The sequence below is a fragment of the Prionailurus viverrinus genome, chromosome B4 (genome assembly GCF_022837055.1).
Source record: "Prionailurus viverrinus isolate Anna chromosome B4, UM_Priviv_1.0, whole genome shotgun sequence".
NCBI lineage: Eukaryota > Metazoa > Chordata > Mammalia > Carnivora > Felidae > Prionailurus > Prionailurus viverrinus.
Genome location: NC_062567.1, coordinates 48,544,512 through 48,564,557, shown reverse-complemented (window position 1 = coordinate 48,564,557; position 20,046 = coordinate 48,544,512). Strand labels below are relative to the sequence as shown.

Genomic DNA, 20,046 nt, shown 5'->3' with positions numbered 1-20,046 from the left:
CTACATATTATGTTAGATTGGTCTTTCAAATACTATTTTAATTTAAATTTGAAATTAGTGACTTTGAAGAAAGACATCTGCTATTTTTTAGACTCTTCTTACATCAAAATATAAGTAGCTAAATAAAATTTTATAGTTCTTGGAATGGCTATAAAAATATTTTCAGTATTCCTTTCTTTTTTATAGACCTCTTGACTTTTCCCATTTCTTAAAAATGTCAGGCTAAAAGTTTAGAGTGTTGATTTTTATTCACTTGCAGAATAATCATTTCCATCAGTAAAAACAGCTTAGCAAAACACTTATGCCTCAAAAAATGTTTGTGTGCGTGTGCTACCATAATATTTGGATAAAAAATTGAAAAGATTAAATTATTTTTGTTTCTGTAACTGTTTCTTAAATGTGGGTACATGTATGTTTTACCTTTTGCTGAAGTCTCTGAATTTTGATGAAAATTCTGAAAAAGAAAAATAAGTGCAAAGACAGAATAGTTATTTAGAAAACAAATTCACAAAACAACCAAACTGATTATATCCAGATCTAAACACTGAAATTTCTCTTGCATCATAAAAAGACAAAATATTTATTGTTATCATGTATCAATGTTGCTTAATAAACAGAAGGAAGCTAAATTATAAAGTAAAAGGAAAGCATTCTGAATGTTTTAATAAACAATCTAGGTTTTTTGACTGAAAAAATTTAGAATAAATTCAGCCTGTTTAGTGTTTTTTTAAAAAAAATTTTTTAATGTTTATTTATTTTTGAGAAAGAGAGACAGAGCACGAGCAGGGGAGGAGCAGAGAGAGAGGGAGACACAGAATCCAAAACAGGCTTCAGGCTCTGAGCTGTCAGCACAGAGCCCAACGCAGGGCTTGAACTCACAAACCATGAGATCATGACATGAGCGGAAGCCGACGCTCAACCGACTGAGTCACTCAGGCACCCCAAGCCTGTTTAGTGTTATTAGAACAGTTCTATATATATTGGCTAAACTCAGTTCCTTCCCCAGCAGTAAATAAGTTTTTGAAATAAGTGCATTTTAATTCTTTCTGTGTAGTATGTCCAGTTCTTATTATTAGCAGTTCTTATTATTAGTTCAGTTGCGAGCTTTGGGCTGCTATGCAAAGGGGGCTGGATGGAAGTGGGCAAAATCAAGGGCACCTGGGTGGCTCAGTTGGTTAAGGGTCAGACTTTGTCTCAGGTCGTGATCTCACGGTTCATGGGTTTGAGCCCCCTCTCCTGGGATTCTTTCCCCCTCTCTTTCTCTGCCCCTCCCCTGCTCATGCTCTCTCTTTCTCAAAATAAATAAATAAACTTAAAAAAAAAATCAAGTGGGCAGAATCATACAGATTTATGATATAGTTTCATTTCTTTATTTTTAGGAGATTTAAAGAAACTGACAGTAAAACACTTGTGACCATATTCTAAATAAAACAGTACTATCTGAAATTATATTTTTTGTCATTTTAGTTCATATTCATTAGTATGGTTTTATTGTTTATTTGCTTGTTTGTTTATTTGTGTTTGTGGAGACCTAGAATTACTTTAGTGGTTTAGGATTCACTGGTTATAACTTCATTATCATGAAAACTATATATAGAGATACACAGATTCACAAAACTGAGGTTTCAGTCCGAAAGCAAACATAATTTTCTAATATGTCAAATCCATTTTAATTTGCACTACATTTTTAAAAATTTTGCTTTAAGTTTGTTTTTAAAGCCCAATTTCTCAAACAAAGGATAATCGTGGTGGTTTTTTTTGTAATCAAGAACTTGCTACAATATTCCTTTTGAAAGAAAACACTTGTATCATGTTTAAAATTTAATTAAATTTATATATAGCTTTTTCACTTAAAAGCATTGTTCACGTGAACCTTTTCAGAAGCATTTCTCTTAAGTACAATATTTCATCTGAGTGTAGTTTAAACCACTAGGCTTAACAATTGCACATAAGATCTTCACCTCACCCATGTGGATGAGACCATTAAAGATGTTAGCCTGACTTAACTAGAATTCAATTTATTCAGAAATATAAACTTGTATTTTAAAATCACCATGACATCCACCTACAGCACAATGTGTAAGACCATATTTTTCTCTTTGTGTTTCATTTATTGTATGAACATGTAATGGAAATATATTATGTGAGATTCTGGAATAGAATTTTGAAGGATGGAAAATTGTTTCCAGTGCTGAATAAGAGTATAACTGCATTTGTGATATAATTCATCATCTTGCCAAAACTTACATTTAATAAATACCTCATTACTTCTCTGTATGGCAGGAAATAGTCTCTTGCAAGTTGACCAAAAAAGGCAGCCAAGGGAAAGGAAAGCTTTTCAAATTTGAGTTTGTTGGCAGAAGATTCATTTTTCTCAGTATTTTTTTTAATCTTAGGTTCATGGTGGTTAGACAAACTGAGGTACTTTGGCATTGTTAACTGCAGTTGGTTACTGCACAAATTCTGAAAATATGTACTTACTGTTTGTGCTAGCATTCTTATATAGGTGGGCTCTTCGATTAGGATGGTGAACATGTTTGAATGAAGGTGATGTAGAATAAGTGAACTTTTAAAGTGTGCTCAAAATAAGTAGAATCTGTTTATTTTATTTTTATTTATTTATTTTTAAAGTAGGTTCCATGCCCAGGATGGAGCCGAGCTCAGGGCTTGAACTCACGACCTTGAGATCAAGACCTGAGCTGAGATCGAATTGGATGCTTAACTGAGCCACCCAGGCACCCCTAGAATCTGTTTATTAAGGGTTTTAAACTGTCTGTTTTTCCCATTGACATATATGAAATAAAACTGGTAATTGTCAACTGTTTATTTCTATGTGTCAGTAATCACATATAAGTTAGTGCTCATAAGTATATAAGATAGGTGAAATGTGATTATGAGCTTTTCATAAGAATTATAATTGTTCAGTTTTCCTAGGATTCACTTTCTCTTTGAAGGATTCTTTTGGCTTCAGCTATATTGAAAATTTGACATTTCTGAGAAAATTGCCATTTTTGTTCTTTTAGGGAGTTTTCAAAAATGAATGTTTTAAGATAAAGCTTTTGTATCTTGTAATATTTTTAACGGCATTTGAAGTGCTTTATCCTAAAATGTTATTTTCCTCATTCTTTGATCAGTTATTTGTTTGTATTGATTCACTGAGAGACGAACATAAACATTGAAGCACAACCAAGTGGTCTTAGCAGATGGAGAGACATGTGTTCACATTCATGCATGTGGTCTCCTCCTCTGGCAAAGGTTCACATTTGTCATGATGCTGGCTATAATCAATAGTCGTGAGAAAATGACCTACGTGGTGCTTGTGTGAATTAAAACCTTCATGTTGGCTATATGGGGAGGAATCTCAAAAAGTACCACCAGCACCATTCCTACTACCTTCAGTAATAATAATGACTTATGTAAGAAACACTATCATTTGGACCTTTATTAACATTATTTGTAACACAGGAACCCTGTACATTCTGCTGTTTGTTTGTTTGTTTGTTTATTTATGCAGTGAGGAAAGCTGAAACTCAGAGATATGAATTAATTTTCCGAAGGATGTTCAGCTAAAAACTGGTAGATATTGAGTTCAAATCATATTTGCATGACCCTAAGCTCTTTGTATTTTATTGCCAGCTCTAGGTGCTTATAATGTCTCCCAAATGTGATACTGTAAGAGAAATTAGTTGCTTGTTGAAAGTTAACTCTCACTACCTTGTTATCTCAGAAAGGATATCCTTGAAATGTCCTTCTTAGCATCATATAATTCTTAAGTTTTTGAGTTCATCAAAATATTTATTTTCACAACATACTGATGATAGGCTTTTGGCGACTATGTGGAATTTTCCCACTCTAACACAGAATAGAAAAATATGACCAGATTAAACGTGATCACTTCAAATTTTTTACCTTGTTGTCTTTTCTGAAGACCATGGATATTAATATGTACATACAAAAACAGCTTTGGAGACTATATAGTTACTTCATTTTCTTCTATTGGAAGGTGTAAGAGTAGATATTTTCCCATTAAGAAAAATGTAAGGAAATGAACACATATTAATTTCAGACATCGAATTTTGATATTTATTGATTATATTGTTTAAATTTTGACTTCTTCATGCTTTGTAATTCTAGCTTTTAATGAATGTTTATCTGGAAAATCTTTTGATAGGTTGATTCCACTGCTCCTGAGTCATCACTGTCCCTATATGTAATGCAAACAAGGTATTCAAATTTCTATATTCATTATTACTCTATAATTACAAAAATGAGTTCTAATTAAAATAAGACATAGAAAGTCCAACATTTGAAACAATGATGATGGTTTATATATATTAATATAATTGTCCACTTTCTAAATCTGTCCTTTTGAAATTTCAAGGTTGGCATATTCAAGATAATATAATCTGTGCCGTTCCTTTCCCTTCAGGTAAAGAATGAATGTAATCACTCTTTCTTATTAAGTTTCACATATATTGAGGAAGAGGCCTAGTTTCAAATCTCTGTTTGGCCACTTATTAGTCCTCTGTACATGAGCATTCTAAGCATCTGATTTTAATAATAAAATTAACTTTAAAACACCAACTTCATGGTGTATTGTTGGGAGGATGAACTGAAATGAAATAAAAGTGAAATGAAATGAAGTAATAAATAAGTGAAACTATTTTATTATTGCAGTGTACTATCAAGTATTAGTTATTATCATCATCCTATCTTTCTGCTTCATCATTTGCTAAACTAATAACAAGATTGAATGGATTATTGTGACCAGATTTCCTAATCTTTTTCTTGGGCAATAATCACACCTGTAATTCTATATTAGATTTCTGAGATTAAAAAAAAAACATATAATACTTATTTTTTTAACTGGAAAAAAATGGTATTAATGCATTATATATAAGCAGTATGCACTGCAAATTTAGCAAAAGATACCGCAAAAAACTGGTCTTTCCTATATGTGTGCTTGTCCACATAAGCATGGATACTTACTCCTGAATATACTGGTGCACATGAAAGCCATTAATAGTCTATACAAACACTTGTGAATGTTATATAATTGTTTCCTCTAGGTAGGATAGTAGGATTGATTTGAGTCTCACTTGGAAGATACATTGCAGTTACAAATTTCAAAGGTGTAAGAAATTTCCTTTTAATTTAATTGAATCCTTTTGGTATAATAATCTATTTGGTGTAATAGAATCAAGTTTCCATTACCCCCAAATGATTGAAATATTTATGCACACATACACAGACACACACACACAGTAGGCAAAATTCTTTCACTCTTCTTAATTATTGAACTCAGGTTTAAAATAATTACTGTCTAATAAATGAGTATATTTACCTCTGCATTTCTCTGAAGAGTTAGATTTAGTTCATTTACAGCATCTGTAATTTGTTTGGTCTCCACACACCCCAGAACACTGCATATATTTTTTACTTCTTCAACAATATTATCTACATTTTGCTATGGATGAAAAATAAGAAAATGCAATTTAATTTGGATGCATTTTAAGTCTTTTCCAGATTAAGAAAACACAACTACTCAATTATAACATGGAAAAGAAAAATTTATGAGTAGTTCATGTGGAAAAAGCCAGTTATTTTATTTATGTGAACTCAATATGATTCTCCAGAACAGCTAAATGACAGTGGGAGGGAATGATACGTTCTTTTGTTTTGTCTTCCAGAACAATGCAGAGGAGAAAAATTTGTCATCAATCTTCTCCAATGTTCAAAATAATTTTAAGATATGATTAATATCTAAAGTACTAGAATGCTGCTCCTTCAGAGTCTATGTTACATCAAATACTTCCTGAGATAAGCTTGGAATATAGCACATAAAATAACAAAGCTGCATTATTGTCAGTATTCACTAACTCAAAGAGTCACAGAGATAGAAAAAATTTAGCAAACTCCTATGTAATGGAACATTGATGACTGCTTGCATACCTGTAATGTGGAAGAATTCTCTACCGACAGGACAGTCTATCAATTTTTGAACAAGTAATTGTTACAAAGATTTTTCTCATATTGAATCAAGATGAATGTCTCTAAGTTTGCAACCATTTATTCCAACTTATCATTCCAGAGGTACTTACAGTAAAGCTAATTACCTTTTCACTTGAACAGCCATCAAATACATGAAAATGATTATCATGTTTCCCTTTTCTTTTCTTCTTTTTTTTCAGGCTAAATTTTTCTAGTAACATCAACTACCTTTACTTTATGTACATTAAACTACAGTCTTATTATGGCTTAGATCTCAGTACTTTGTGTACTCCATTTGTGATCCAAACTCCCTTTTCCATCTAAATATTAGATGTTCTGAAGTATTAACATAACAATCTTTCCATTTTTCCTTCTTACATATTTTCTTAGGACAATCATATCCAAATCTTGGCCAGGTGTCACCTCTATGAAAAAATATGCTCAAATCTAGCCTGAAATCCAGTGCAAATACACTGTCTCCTGAAATCCAGTGCAAATACATGCTTGATATCTGAAGAATCTCTCATATGATGGATCAGCCATCATAGGATTTGTAAATTTTAAGCTGATTATTCCCCTTTTACCAGCACGTATTTATGTGTGTGTATATATTAGAGGAAACTCCATGGTTTTGGAGTTTAGAAAAGTGTTCCCTTATAGTGGTTTTGCATTTGCTTCTGCCTGTGTCCAAAATAGTCACTATATTCTGGCACAATTTTTTGGCATAAATTCTTACTATCGTGTAAATTAATACTTCACAGCTACCCAGACAATTTTTCAGGTAATCATTTTCCTCACTCAAAGCTCCTGGGCAGAGAGAGGCTTTCTCAAAAGCTCTCTTGGTCTGTAGGCATTGTTTTTCTTCTCTCACTTTTTACAGGTGACAGTCTATCCAATGTCTGGGATTTATTCAGAGATTTCAGCTCCATATATACCCCTTTCTTTACTTCCCCCTTTGAATCAATATTTTGGTATCCTTTGGGTAAACACCTAGTAGTACAATTGCTGGGTTGTAGAGTAGTTCTATTTTTAACTTTTTCAGGCACCTCTAACCATTTTCCATGGTCCTGTACCAGTTTGCATTTCCACCAAGAGTATAAGGGGGTTCCCCTTTCTCCCCATCCTTGCCAACACCCACTGTTCTTGTGTTGTTAATTTCAGCCCTTCTGACAGGTGTGAGGTTGTACCTCATTGTGGTTTTGATTTATATTTCCCTGATGATGAGAAATGTTGAGCATATTTTCATGTGTATATTGGCCATCTGTATGTCTTCTTTGGAAAAATGTCTATTCATATCTTCTGCCCATTTCTTAACTGGATTATTTGCTTTTTGGGGTGCTGAATTCGGTAAGTTCTTTATAGATTTTGGATACCAACCCTTAGCAGATACGTCATTTGCAAATATCTTTCCCCTTTCCATTGGCTGCCTTTTAGTTTTGTTGATTGTTTCCTACACTGTAGAGGTTTTTATCTTGATTAAGTCCCAGTAGTTCATTTTTGCTTTTGCTTCCCTTGCCTCCAGAGACGTGTCTAGTCAGAAGTTTTTCCAGCCGAGGTCAAAGAGGATGTTGCCTGTGTTCTCCTCTAGGAGTTTTATGGTTTCCTGTCTTACATGTAGGCATTTCATCAATTTCGAATTTATTTTCGTGTATGGTGTAAGAAAGTGGTCCAGATTCATCATTCTGCATGTTGCTGTTCAGTTTTTCCAACACCATTTGTTGAAGAGACTGCCTTTTTCCATCGGACATTTTTTCCTCCTTTGTCAAAGATTAATTGACCATACATTTGTGGGTCCATTTGAGGGTTCTGTATTATGTCCCACTGATCTTTGTGTCTGGTTTTTGTGCCATGTTTTTTTGTGCCAGTACCAACCGTACTGTTTTGATGATTACAGCTTTGTAATACAGAGTGAAGTCTGGAATCATGATGCCTCCAGTTTTGGTTTTCTTTTTCAACACTACTTTGTCTTTTGGGGTTCCATACAAATTTTAGGATTGTTTGTTCTATTTTTTTTTTTTTTTGCAAAAATGCTGGTAGTATTTGGATAGGGATTGCATTAAATATCTAGATTGCTTTGGGTAATAAAATTATTTTAACAATATTTGTTCTTCCAATCCATGAGCATGGAATGTTTTTCTATTTCTGTGTGTCATCTTCAATATCTTTCATCAGTGTTTTATAGTTTACGGAGTACAGATCATTTACCTTTTTGGTTAGGTTTATTCCTAGATATCTTATGGTTTTTGGTGCAGTTGTAAATAGGATTGATTCCTTGATTTCTATTTCTGCTTCTTCATTATTGGTATGTATAAATGGAACAGATTTCTGTGCATTGACTTTGTATCTTGTGACTATGCTGAATTAGTTTATCAATTCTAGCAATTTTTTTTGGTGGAGTCTTTCAGATTTTCTACCTGGAGTATCATGTCTTCTGAAAATAGTGAAAAGTTTAACTTCTTTCTTGCCAATTTGGATGCCTTTTACGTCATTTTGTTGTCTGATTGCTGAGGCTAGGACTTCCAGTACTATGTTAAATAACAATGGTGAGAGTGGACATCCCTGTCTTTTTCCTGACTGCAGAGGAAAAGCTCTCAGTTTTTCCCCATTGAGGATGATATTAGCAGTGGATCTTCATATATGGTTTTATGATGTTGAGGTAAGTTCCCTCTATCTCTACTTTGTTAAGGTTTTTTTTTTTTCTTTCAAGGATGGATGCTGTATTTTGTCAAATGCTTTTTTTGCATCTATTGAGAAGATCATATGTTTCTCATTCTGTCTTTTATTAAGGTGGTGTATCACATTAATTTGTTTGCAAATATTAATGCATGTTTGCAAATATCCATGCAGCCCGGGAATAAATCCAACTTGATTGTGGAAAATAACACTTCTAATGTAATGTTGGATTAGATTTGCTAGTATCTTCTTGGGAATTTTTGCATCCATGTTCGTCAGGGATATTGGCCTGTAATTTTCCTTTTTAGTTGGGTCTTTGTCTGATTTTTGAATCAAGGTCATACTAGCTTTGTAGAATGAATTTGGAGGTTTTCTTTCCATTTTTACTTTTTTGGAATAGCTTGAAAAGAGCATGTATTTACTCTTCTTTAAATGATTGGTAGAATTCCCCTGTAAAGGCATTTGGCCCTGGACTTTTTTTTGTTGGGAGATTTTTGATTACTGATTCAATTTCTCTGCTGATTGTGGGTCTGTTCAAATTTTCCATTTCTTCTTGTTTCAGTTTTGGTATTCAGTTCTGTCTTTTTCTGGGAATTTTTCTGTTTCTTACAGTTTACTCAATTTGTTGGCATATAATTTTTCATAATGTTCTCTTATTATTGTTTGTATTTCTGTGGTGTTGGTTGTGATCTCTTTTCTGTCATTCATGATTTTAATTTTTTGGGTACATTTTCTCTTTGAAAAGTCTGGTTAGGGGTTTATCAATTTTATTAATCCTCTCAAAGAACCATTTCTTAGTTTCCTTGATCTCTTCTACTGGTGTTTGTTTGTTTCTGTATCACTTATTTCTGCTCTAATCTTTATTATTTCCCTTTTTTCTGTTGGCTTTAGGCTTTATTTACTGTTTCTTTTATAGCTCCTTTAGGTGTAATGTTAGGTTTTGTATTGGACACTTTTCTTGCTTCTTGAGGTAGGTCTGTATTGCTATACACTTCCCTGTTACAACGACCTTTGCAGCATCCCAGAGATTCTGGACTGTCATGTTTTCATTTTCATTTGTTTCCATGTAATTTTTAAGTTCTTAAATTTTCTGGTTGACCTATTCATTCTTTAGTAACATGTTTTTTAACCTCCACGTATTTGTGGTTTTTCCAAATTTTTTCTTGTGGTTAGCTTCAAGTTTCATAGTGTTGTGTTCAGAAAATATGCATGGTATGATCTTAATCTCTTTGTATTTGTTGAGGCCTGATTTGTGGCCTAGTATGGGATCTATTCTGGAGAATGTCCTATTCCTATGTGCACTTGAAAAGAATGTGTATTCTGCTGCTTTAGGTTGAAATGTTCTGAATGTATCTGTTAAATCCCATGTGGTCCAGTATATGAGTCAAAACAATTGTTTCTTTATTGATATTCTGTTTAGATGATATGTCCATTACTGTAAGTGGGGTGTTAAAATCTCCAACTATTGTTGTATTATTATCAATGACTTCCTTTATGTTTGTTATTAATTGATTTATATAGTTAGGTGTTTTAATTTGGGGGCATAAATATTTACAAGTGTTATATCTCTTGTTGGATATTCCCCTTTATTATGATATAGTGCTCTTCTTCATCTCTTTTTATAGTCTTTGCTTTAAAATCTAGTTTGTCTGATATAAGTGTTACTACTCCAGCCTTCTTTTAACATATAAGTATGATAAATGTTTCTTCATGCCCTCACTTTCAATCTATAGGTGTCTTTATGTCTAAGTGAGTCTCTTGTAGGCAGCATATAGATGGGTCTTGGGTTTTTTTTTCTGTGTGTGTGGTTTTTTTTTTAGACATTTTGATACCCTTTGTCTTTTGATTAAAGCATTTAGTCCATTTACAGTCAGAGTGATTATTGATAGATGTGAATTTAGTGCCATTTAGTGTAAAGTGGTTTCTCGAGATTTTCTCTGTTCTTTTCTAGGCTTTATTGCTTTTGATCTTTCTTTCCCACTCAAAGTGTCTCCTTTAAAGATATTTCTTGCAGGGCTGTTTAGTGTTCATGAACTCCTTTAGTTTTTGTTTTTCTGGGAAACTCTTTATCTCTCCTTATATTTTGAATGACAGTCTTTCTGGATAAAACATTTTTGGCTGTATATTCTTTCCATTTAGTATGTTGAATATATCATGCCACTCCTTTCTGGCAAGTTTCTGTGGATAGATCTGCTGTTCACCTGATTTGTCTTCCCTTGTAGGTTAGGGATTTCTTTTCCCTTGCTGCTTTCAGGTGTTTTTCCCTACCTCAGTATTTTGCAAATTTTACTACAAAATGTTTTGGTGTTGGCTGGTTTTGTTGATTTTGATGGGAGTTTTCTGTGCTTCCTGGATTTGGATGTCTGTTTCTTTCCCCAGATTAGGGAAGTTTTCAGCTATAATTTGCTCAAATAAACTTTCTGCCCCCTTTTCCCCCCTCTGCTTCTGGGATTCCTATGATATGAATGTTATTATGCTTTATGGTGTTACTGAGTTCTCTAAGTCTACATTCATAATCCATAATTTTTCTTAATCTCTTCTTTTCAGATTCATTATTTTCCATAATTTTATCTTCTGTATCACTTATTTGTTCCTCTGCTTCTTCCATCCTTGGAGTCACTAAGCCAGTCGGTTTTGCATCCCAGTTATAGCACTTTTGGTTTTGCATCCCAGTTACAGCACTTTTTATTTTGGCTAACTAGTTTTTAGGTCTTTTATCACTGCAGTAAAGGGTCTCTCTCTGGTTTCTTCTGTTTCTCAAGACCAGCTAGTATTTTATGATTATTGCTTTAAATTCTGGTTCCAACATAATACTTATATCTGTTTTGATTAACTCCCTGGCCATGATATGTTCTTATTCTTTCTTTTGGGATGAATTCCTCCATCTTGGAATTTTCTCTAGGACTCTTTCTTTTGTGTATCAGGAAAGCGTGTGCCTGGTCCCGTTTCCACTAGAGCTGAAGCTTTGCAGCACTCTATGATCAGTAGATCTGGTGCATATGGGAGGTTTGTGCTGGTCTTCTGGGGAGGGGCCCCCTGCTGCTCTGGATCTCAATCAGACTTGCCCTAGTAAAAAAGCCACCTGCAGAGTGCCAGGGGGTAGGTCTTGCAGTAACTGGTTCAATCCTCCACTGTGTGTGCTGTACTGCTCCCTAAAGTTTGCTATACTAATAAGAGGGGTAAACAATGGCATCAGCCCACTCTCTTCCCCAGGGAGGGTATTTCGTGCCCACCGCTGTTGAGGAGGTCTTCACAGAAGGGGGAACAATCTCTCCCCTTGTGACCCAGGCTTCTGTCAGATCCCTGCCTTCACCCTGTCTACGTTTGATCTGTCTGAAGGCCTGTTGGTGCACTGTTCCTCCATTTTAACTCAGATGAGTGGCTGGGTTTCAAAACTCCAGATTTTAGGGACTTAGTGTGGGGCAGACTTGTGCTGATACCCTAGGGGAGGGTCTCACTGCCTTGTGGCTGATAATGGTTTCTCTCAGAAAAGCAGTTGTACGACTGGCAGGGACTTGGATTTTTATGGTAAAGCATAGCAAAACAGCCAGCATCCAGGTTAGCTGCCCTCAGCAGGTGTCTCTGCTTATATGCTAGTGAATGAAGCAGCTCCGCGGCACCCACTAGCTCTTTTGTCCCGAGAGGCAATGCTGCCTCTTCCAAATGTACTGCAAGAAGGGGAACTGTCTCTCCCAGAATGATCCAGGAGATCCTCAGAGCATGCTGTCCACTCCTGGGCCTCTGCCCTCATTCTGCACAGGAGACCCCTATGCCTGCCATGCTTGACTCTGGCAATGGCACAGACTTCTAAAACTTCAGACTTTTAGCTCTGCTGCTTGTAAAATCTTGCGATAATCAGTCCCTCTCATTTTCCCAGTCAGCATTGTTTTGGGGAAGTGTTTTTCTTGTGCAATCCCTGCATGCTGCTTTATCTTTCTCTCTCATTCCTTCTCTCCCCTCTCTCCATGATCAGGGCTCCCTTCCCTGCACAGCACCTGTGATTCCTTTCTCCCCCAAATCGTATCTCCACACCTCCTGCATTCCACAATGTGACCTCCTTTTTCCTTCTAGTTGTACAGTTTGTTCTCTCATTCCTCAGATCAATTTCCTGGGTGTTCAGAATTATTTGATAGTTATCTAGCTGTGTTCAAGAGACATGGCAAGCATAAGGTCCTTCTCCTACTCCACATCTTAACTCTCTCCCCACTTAAGCAAAAATTTAAAAAGTTGAACTATACCACATGGTGAGAAGATGGGGCAATGGGAACTCTCATCTGTTATGAAATATGTGTGACCCTATTAAAAAGTGTCTATGACCCTAGGTATATACCCTAGAGAAATTCTTGATATTAGCTCAGGTGTACATCAACAGTGGATTACATAAATAAATTGAGGTTCTTTGAGCTAATTGAATACCATACATCAATGAAAACAAAGCAAAACCACATAGAACAAGGTGGATAAATCTGAAAAACAATGAGCAAAAGTTACATGGCTCAGAAAGTACATACAGTTTTATTCTACTTACGGAGGCATTAAAAAGGAAAGCTAAAATGTATATTTCTAATGAATGCATAGATATCCTTTGATGGTAATGTGAAAAGGTAAAATGGTGAAAACAAAACCTACAAAATACTTTTCACCAAAGGATACCTCTCATGTAGAGAAAAGAGATATAAAGTGGCACACAGGCAGATCCTACAATACCGGCAATATTTTGTTCCTAAACTTACTGTTTAATAAGAATGCCTGCTCAGGTATTATTCTTTAGTTTGTATATGTATTATTAAATGTTCCTCATGTATTATATAATTCACTGCACACATCCCAAATAAAATGTCAGATCATGTTATTCCTTTGGCAAAATCCTTCAATGCTTTTGATCTCACTTGGAATACAAATTATGTTGGCTAGTGATTATTTTCCTTATTGGAGATCTATTTTCAGTTTTTCATTTTTTGCTTCCTTAAGTCTGAAAATGTCCTGTACATAATAGGTTTGACTTTTAGTAGTTTCACTATGCCCTTTATTTCTGCTAGGGTAGTTTCCAATTCTGCAATTGTGTTTTATTTTTTTTGTGACCTGACTTTATCTCCTTCATCTCCTTGACTTCTTCTTTTGTAACCTTTAACCAGGTTCTTGTTACCTATTCATTTTGTCCTATTTTCTTCTTACGATTTTTTGTTCTTTTCTCACTTCTTATATTCTGTGTTGAATACAAATCGGTTTTGTGACATTTTTCTTCTTTCTTCTGAATCCTACTCAGTCCTCTACTTTAGCAATAAAAACTTATGATAATCAGTCCCCCCAAAATATATAACTTTAAAAATAATAACTCTAATAGCACTAAACTGACACTTGTACTTATCTTTACCTGAACACGTTTTATCTTCCAGCCACTATATTATATTAAACATATCTCATATGTTTTTTTTAATTTTAAAAATATCATTGTTATATTTTATTAAATTCACTCTAGTGATGAATAATATGAACTCTAAGAAAGTTGAATAAAAACTTTCTTTAGTGTAGGGTTGGCATATACTGCTATCTGACTTGGGAGTTTCTGTACCTAAATTATGTCCTTACTGCCACTCTGTTTAAATTATGTTTGAGGGGTGCCTGGATGGCTCAGTTGGTTAAACATCTGACTCTTGATTTTCGTTCAGGTCATGATCTCATGGTTCATGAGTTCGAGCCTCACGTTGGGCTCTGCACTGACAGTGTGGAGCCCGCTTGGGAATCTCTGTCTTCCTCTCTCTGTCCCTCCCCCGTTCATGTACTTGCATTCTCTCTTTTTCCTCTCTCTCTCAAAAATAAATAAGCATTTAAAAAACAAATTATGTTTGAATTTGGCACTTCTAAAAATCCAACAATTTGGATTAGGTCTGCTTGTTACTAAAAGAGCTTCAGTTCTAATAAAGCCAAATACAGAAGATCCTTATGTGCCCCCTTTATTTCTACTTACACGTGGAATTTTTAGCTTCTGTCTAGAAACTGAATACAGTTGGATTTAGGTCTTAGGGAGGGGAAAGTGTGAGATAATTATTATTCTGTGTTACTCATTTAGTTACTTAAACCTGAAAAATAGAGGTGCCATTCTGGTTATCTAGTTTGTACACTTTCTGTGTCATGAGCTAGATGGTAAAGTGTTTGGAGGTTTTTAGCTCTTTTTAGACCAAGCAGATGTTTCATGAAGACAAACCATATTTTAAAGCATGAATAGATTTTTCTCAATCCACATTTATCAGTTTATAATTAGTTCATCAGTTATTAGATTCTAGTATAAGCTTGTCATCAGTAATAAGGATTGCTAACTTTGTTAAAAGGTCCTATTTGGCACTGTAATAAAAATTTTGGAGACAGTGCATTAGAAGCTACTAGGAAGAAGCAGCTTTGAATCAGAAGCTGATTCTTGCACCTAGATTGAAATCTTGTTTTACACTGTTTTGCTTTGTATATGTACCACTCTATGTACATTATTTATGAATATGCTGTCTTTCCAAGTAGATCATCAGCAACTTCAGAGTATGGTTTTGTTTTCTATTTCTCTATCTCTCTCTATTTTTTTTTTTTGAGAGAGAGTGAGAGACAGCAGGGGAGAGGCAGAGAGAGAGGGAGAAAGAATCCCAAGCAGGCTCCATACTGTTGGTGCAGAGCCTGACATGGGGCTTGAACCCACAAACTGTGAAATCATGACCTGAGATGAAATCGAGTCAGATGCTTAACCAACTGAGCCACCCAGGCACTCCAGATTTCTATTTCTCTTGATTCTAGTGAATAAATAGTTCACTAATTAACATTAAGTAAGCTAAGTAAGCATTAAGTAATACCTTAGGGGAGAAATTCTTTTTCTTTTATTCTTAATTTCTCTGAAATATTAGAGATGAACACAGAATATAGAATGAATATAGAAAACGTTCCATACCTTTCTGGATATTAGTGGCATAGAAGAGAGGAATAAAATGTCCAAAATAAAAGTTCTATGTAAGTTGCTTACAAAATTAGCTACTTAGCAAACATAATAATCAGGGCCCCAAAAGTGAAATAAATCAAATCTAAAATATGTTAACTGACCATGGCTGGGGAAAGAAAATATTTGAAAATTTAAATTACCCATATTATTCAATAATATCTGTGTCATATTTATTCAGCCTGCATGTTTTCTATTTTTTTTTAAATTGTTTAATAATCCAAGTTTGGGAAATATAAAAAAAACATTGTTCATGTTGGCACTATTTTTGACATTGATGAAATATTACTTAATGCAGTTGTCAAATAAATAGAAGTACCGCAGTCTGTCCTCATTTCTCAGATATTTGCTAGTGATGCCTCATAGGAAGAATCACATTTAAAAAGACCATTGTTTTGGAAGGAGTTCATCTGGAAAATCACAGACACTGTGGCCTATTTACAAGATAAGTCAGATGTGGGTGATGATAACTATTTGCCTGTGTTAATGTAAAGACAGTAATCATTTGATGTTTTGCCAACTTTCAAGTCATACTGAAAAAATTTACAATAATCAATGGATTCTTTCAAAGTGGAAATATTGGAGGCGTTGTATAAGAGTTAGAAACTTCTTGGAAATTAAGAACTTTACAGATTCTCAACAATTTGTGTGCATGTGTGTATGTATAAAAAGGCATCTGTGATACATGAGCAGTACTGAGACATTTAGATAATTACCAGTCATCATAAGTAGGCTATCATAACCTCAAAAGTATATCTATATATAGTCAAGAGACATAAATGATCTAGGAATGAAGTCTTCGTTTGCCTTGTGTACCTGGTGAATTTCAAATTCTACACTCAAAAGAATGACTATCACAAAGGTGAAGAATCAAGCTGAAAGAAGTACTAATTATGACACTTTTATGAGACTCAAACCAATCTTCTGTGAATTTCTTTCACATTTCACATTTTAAACTTATATATTTAAGCCAGACTCAAGAAAGAAAAATGGAATTAGAGTGATAGGATTACATTTTGGGAGGGAATATGAGTTGTGTATTTGTCATCATCATGTCTTTAAATATTTATGTGGAATTCACATGAGTTTGGTATCTATCCAGAAGTATTTATTATTTTCAGAATCTTCTACTGTTAATTAATATTAGGAATAGTTACTTAGGCTCTTTATCTTTTCATATATATCAGGAGTCAATTATTTAATGGAAAAATAAATCCTCACTTGTTTTAAAACACTGTATTTACACAATTTTCTATAATCACAGCATGTTTTATCTGTGGAAGATTTAACCCTTCCCTGGAAGAATAAGCTATAAGATACGGTCTGCCTAATGGTGACCACAACTTTGATGCCCAGTTGGTGACCAAATCTCAGTAATCTTGGGCTAAGTCCATCATATTTCCCTGCCAAGCTAGCTTCTTCTTTCTGCTATTTTAGTAAACTGATGTCTCTATGTAGTTGGTTGGCAGCCAGGAATGTGGAGGTATTCTAGACACCCTCTTCTTTTGTTTTACTCATAGTCTTTCACCAAATCATATACATTGCACATTTTCACATATTATGAATTTGTCCCCTCCTGACCACCACTATTGTAGAGTTTTTGTCAATACCCTTATCATCTCTTTGGGCTAATGAAGTGCTCCTCTAGTCACCCATCTGTCATTCTGTTGCCTTGCATAATGGCTCTATGTCATCAGCTGATAAATTAGAAAATCCTTAAATTGTCCGTAAAGTGTCCTTAGGATCCTACATAAGTTGGCCCCTGTTTGCCCCTTTCATCTGGTCTCTTTCCAGTTTCTCAAACTGAACCCTAGTTGTAGCCATTCCAAATTTCATACAGTTTTCTAATCATTCTAGGCTTTTCCTAACTGCTTCTCTTTATGTTGTTCTTCACTAAAAGTTATCCCCACTCCCCACCTTCTTTCACCATGTGCCTTAGTTGGCATACTCATTTTTCAACATTCAGATCAAATAGGTAAAATTGATAACTTTCTTTTGTGTCCTGTATACACATAGGTCTTTCACATTCACAGTACCTATGACACTTTATTCATACACATCTATTTACTTGTGTGTTTTGCCACAATAGAATGAAAGCTGCTCAGATATTGACATTCTACTTTATTCATCTTTGTGTCTTCAGAAAATTGCAAATTTTTTTTATGGTTAATAAATACTTATTGAATTGATAGATGAAGTAACAAAAGTTAATACCTGGGTTTTCAATAGGCATTTCAGGTGGAAGTCATATTTTTTGATTACTGTTGAGAGGCACTGTCTGGAAAGAAAAAAAATGACTTTGTCTAAAAGTGGGTAAGAAAACTTATATTAACTTTAGCATATTTATCATAAGTTCTGTTTTGTCCATGATTCTATAGCAGACATGGCTTAAAAAGGATTGCTACTGACACGGTTTTAAAAACCATTTCGGAAGGATGTTTATAAACTTTGTGTAACTTGATAGCCTACAGACATATCTGAAAACTTTTTAGAACTCCAAAGAAATCCATGACAAATTATCCAAACCTCTCAAAGACTGTTCATACTATCAAACTATTCTTACTTCAAAATGTAAGTTATGAAAGGATTTATGAGCAGATAATGACAAATACTAACATCAAGAATTGTTAAATATGCAAACACTTGTAGAGAATTGCTCTCAGAATTAATGACATATATTTATAATAGGTAAGGCTGTCTTTGGCATCAAACCTCTGTATCTTTTTGCCCTAAGCTTCCCTTATTTCTCCAACCTTATCTATGCTTAGGTGGAATACATGTGAGATGAGCAGAGGTTCTTCTTACTTCACTAATCAAAATTATTTTCCAAACATCATGACTTTCTCTTCCTATTTCTCTTCCTGAAAACCACTGAATTGAACAAATCATACAACACAAAAAGTGTTAAAGACACACCAATGTATTTTACAATAACTGCCTTCTCAGCCTTTATTAAATCATCACTTCAGTTGGATTAAATCTGACAGTTCAAAGACAAAATGCATTGACCATGTAAAAAATCAGTGGAGGTATAGGAAAAGAATAGTGAAAGATTTGGCTATTGAAGGGAGGGTTTTTATATAAAATATGACCCCAAAACTTAAAAGACCCTCAAGAATATATACCCTCAGCACCTTGCTGTTAAGCATTATATTTATTTTATAGAAAAAACCCTGGAAACTAATGAAGGTATATGATTTGCCCAACTTCTAAGAGGAAGTTAAGTAAGGGAAGAGTGAAACTGAAAATAAAGCTCCTGCCATCTAGTGTGTGATCTTTTAATGGCACCATAAAGTAGTCTGAGGAGGGAAGGCAGAATAGCATTGTATTACAGAGAGCAGTCTTGGAGGTCTCCAACTTGGAGGTCTCCAAGATGGCAAAGTACGAGATCCCAGTCTCTGTATTCTCACAATTAGACAACTATCTATGAACAAAAACAGATCTGGGAGAGCTTAGGAATCCTTGCAAGAAACTTTGACAACACTGTAGAACAAGAAACCCTGAGAATAACCACACAAAAATGGGAGGGCACTTTCATTTTGCCTGCATCATCTCATCCTGCAGGCCAGCACTGCTCACTGTCCATAGGGAAATCCCCTTGCTGGGAAGGAGACAGTAGGTGAGCCAGCAGCTTCCCCCAGCCTTTTGGGACACTGCAAGAAGGACCTGCATTGATTTTACCCTACCCAGAGACCAGCAAAGCTGAGATATGTAAAGACGGCCAGGAACAAGGAAGAAGGGGCTGCCAGCATCAGTAGTGTAGGGGGAGTTACTATGGTCCCCAGTGACCTGCAATGCAGAGGGCCCCAGTACCTTTCACCACTGGAGAAATCAACAGCCAACACAGCAGCTGCAGAGCCGCAGGCAGATTTCACTGTTTCCCTCCCCCTGTCACACACAGGTATTCATATTCACAAACAGCAGCTGCTTGAGTCCCTCCCAGCTCCCTTTCCTACCCACTGCCACCCTAAGGCTCACTGGCAGCTGGTTCCCAAGGTGTGCACCTGCAAGCCCTTGGCCTGGTTTCTGTACTGGCCTTCACTGCCATGCACATGTTTTAGGGAGACGCTGCAGGCACAGGAATGCAGACCAATTGCCAGGACCCCCACAGATGCTTGTGGGCCTGGTTCTGGCCCTGTTTCCTGTGACTGGCCTACACTGTTGGGCTTGCTTGCAACCAGCCACTCCAGCTGTGTACCTGTATCTAACCAGCCTGAATCCCATAATAGCCTTCATTGCTGTGCACATGACCAGGTGAGACTGCAGCCACAGGAGTGCATACCAACATCCAGGGCCCCACAGTGCCAGTGCACCTACAGTTAGTCGTAGCCCTTGCTGCCAGCCCTGCCCTCCCCCTTACTATATGTATGTCTGCAACCAGTTCCTGCCACTACACAGGCACTTGCAGC

General features: G+C 35.4%; 1 protein-coding gene across 6 annotated transcripts in view; it reads right to left on the bottom strand.

Annotated features, from left to right (window-relative positions):
• The window catches only part of PIK3C2G (phosphatidylinositol-4-phosphate 3-kinase catalytic subunit type 2 gamma), a 355,118-nt gene that overhangs the window by 262,096 nt on the left and 72,976 nt on the right, over nucleotides 1-20,046 (bottom strand). For 5 of the 6 annotated variants that reach the window (XR_007154196.1, XM_047868249.1, XM_047868251.1 and 2 more), the window contains exons 8-10: nucleotides 17,852-17,915; nucleotides 5,345-5,467; nucleotides 421-454 (exon numbers count right to left, since the gene is read on the bottom strand). Coding sequence is in view for 5 of the 6 variants with exons in the window: in XM_047868249.1 (XP_047724205.1) it covers nucleotides 421-454; nucleotides 5,345-5,467; nucleotides 17,852-17,915 (221 nt within the window). In the remaining variant the exon portion in view is untranslated. The remainder of the gene's footprint in view (nucleotides 1-420; nucleotides 455-5,344; nucleotides 5,468-17,851; nucleotides 17,916-20,046) is intronic. The other variant, XM_047868253.1, reaches the window with a different exon arrangement.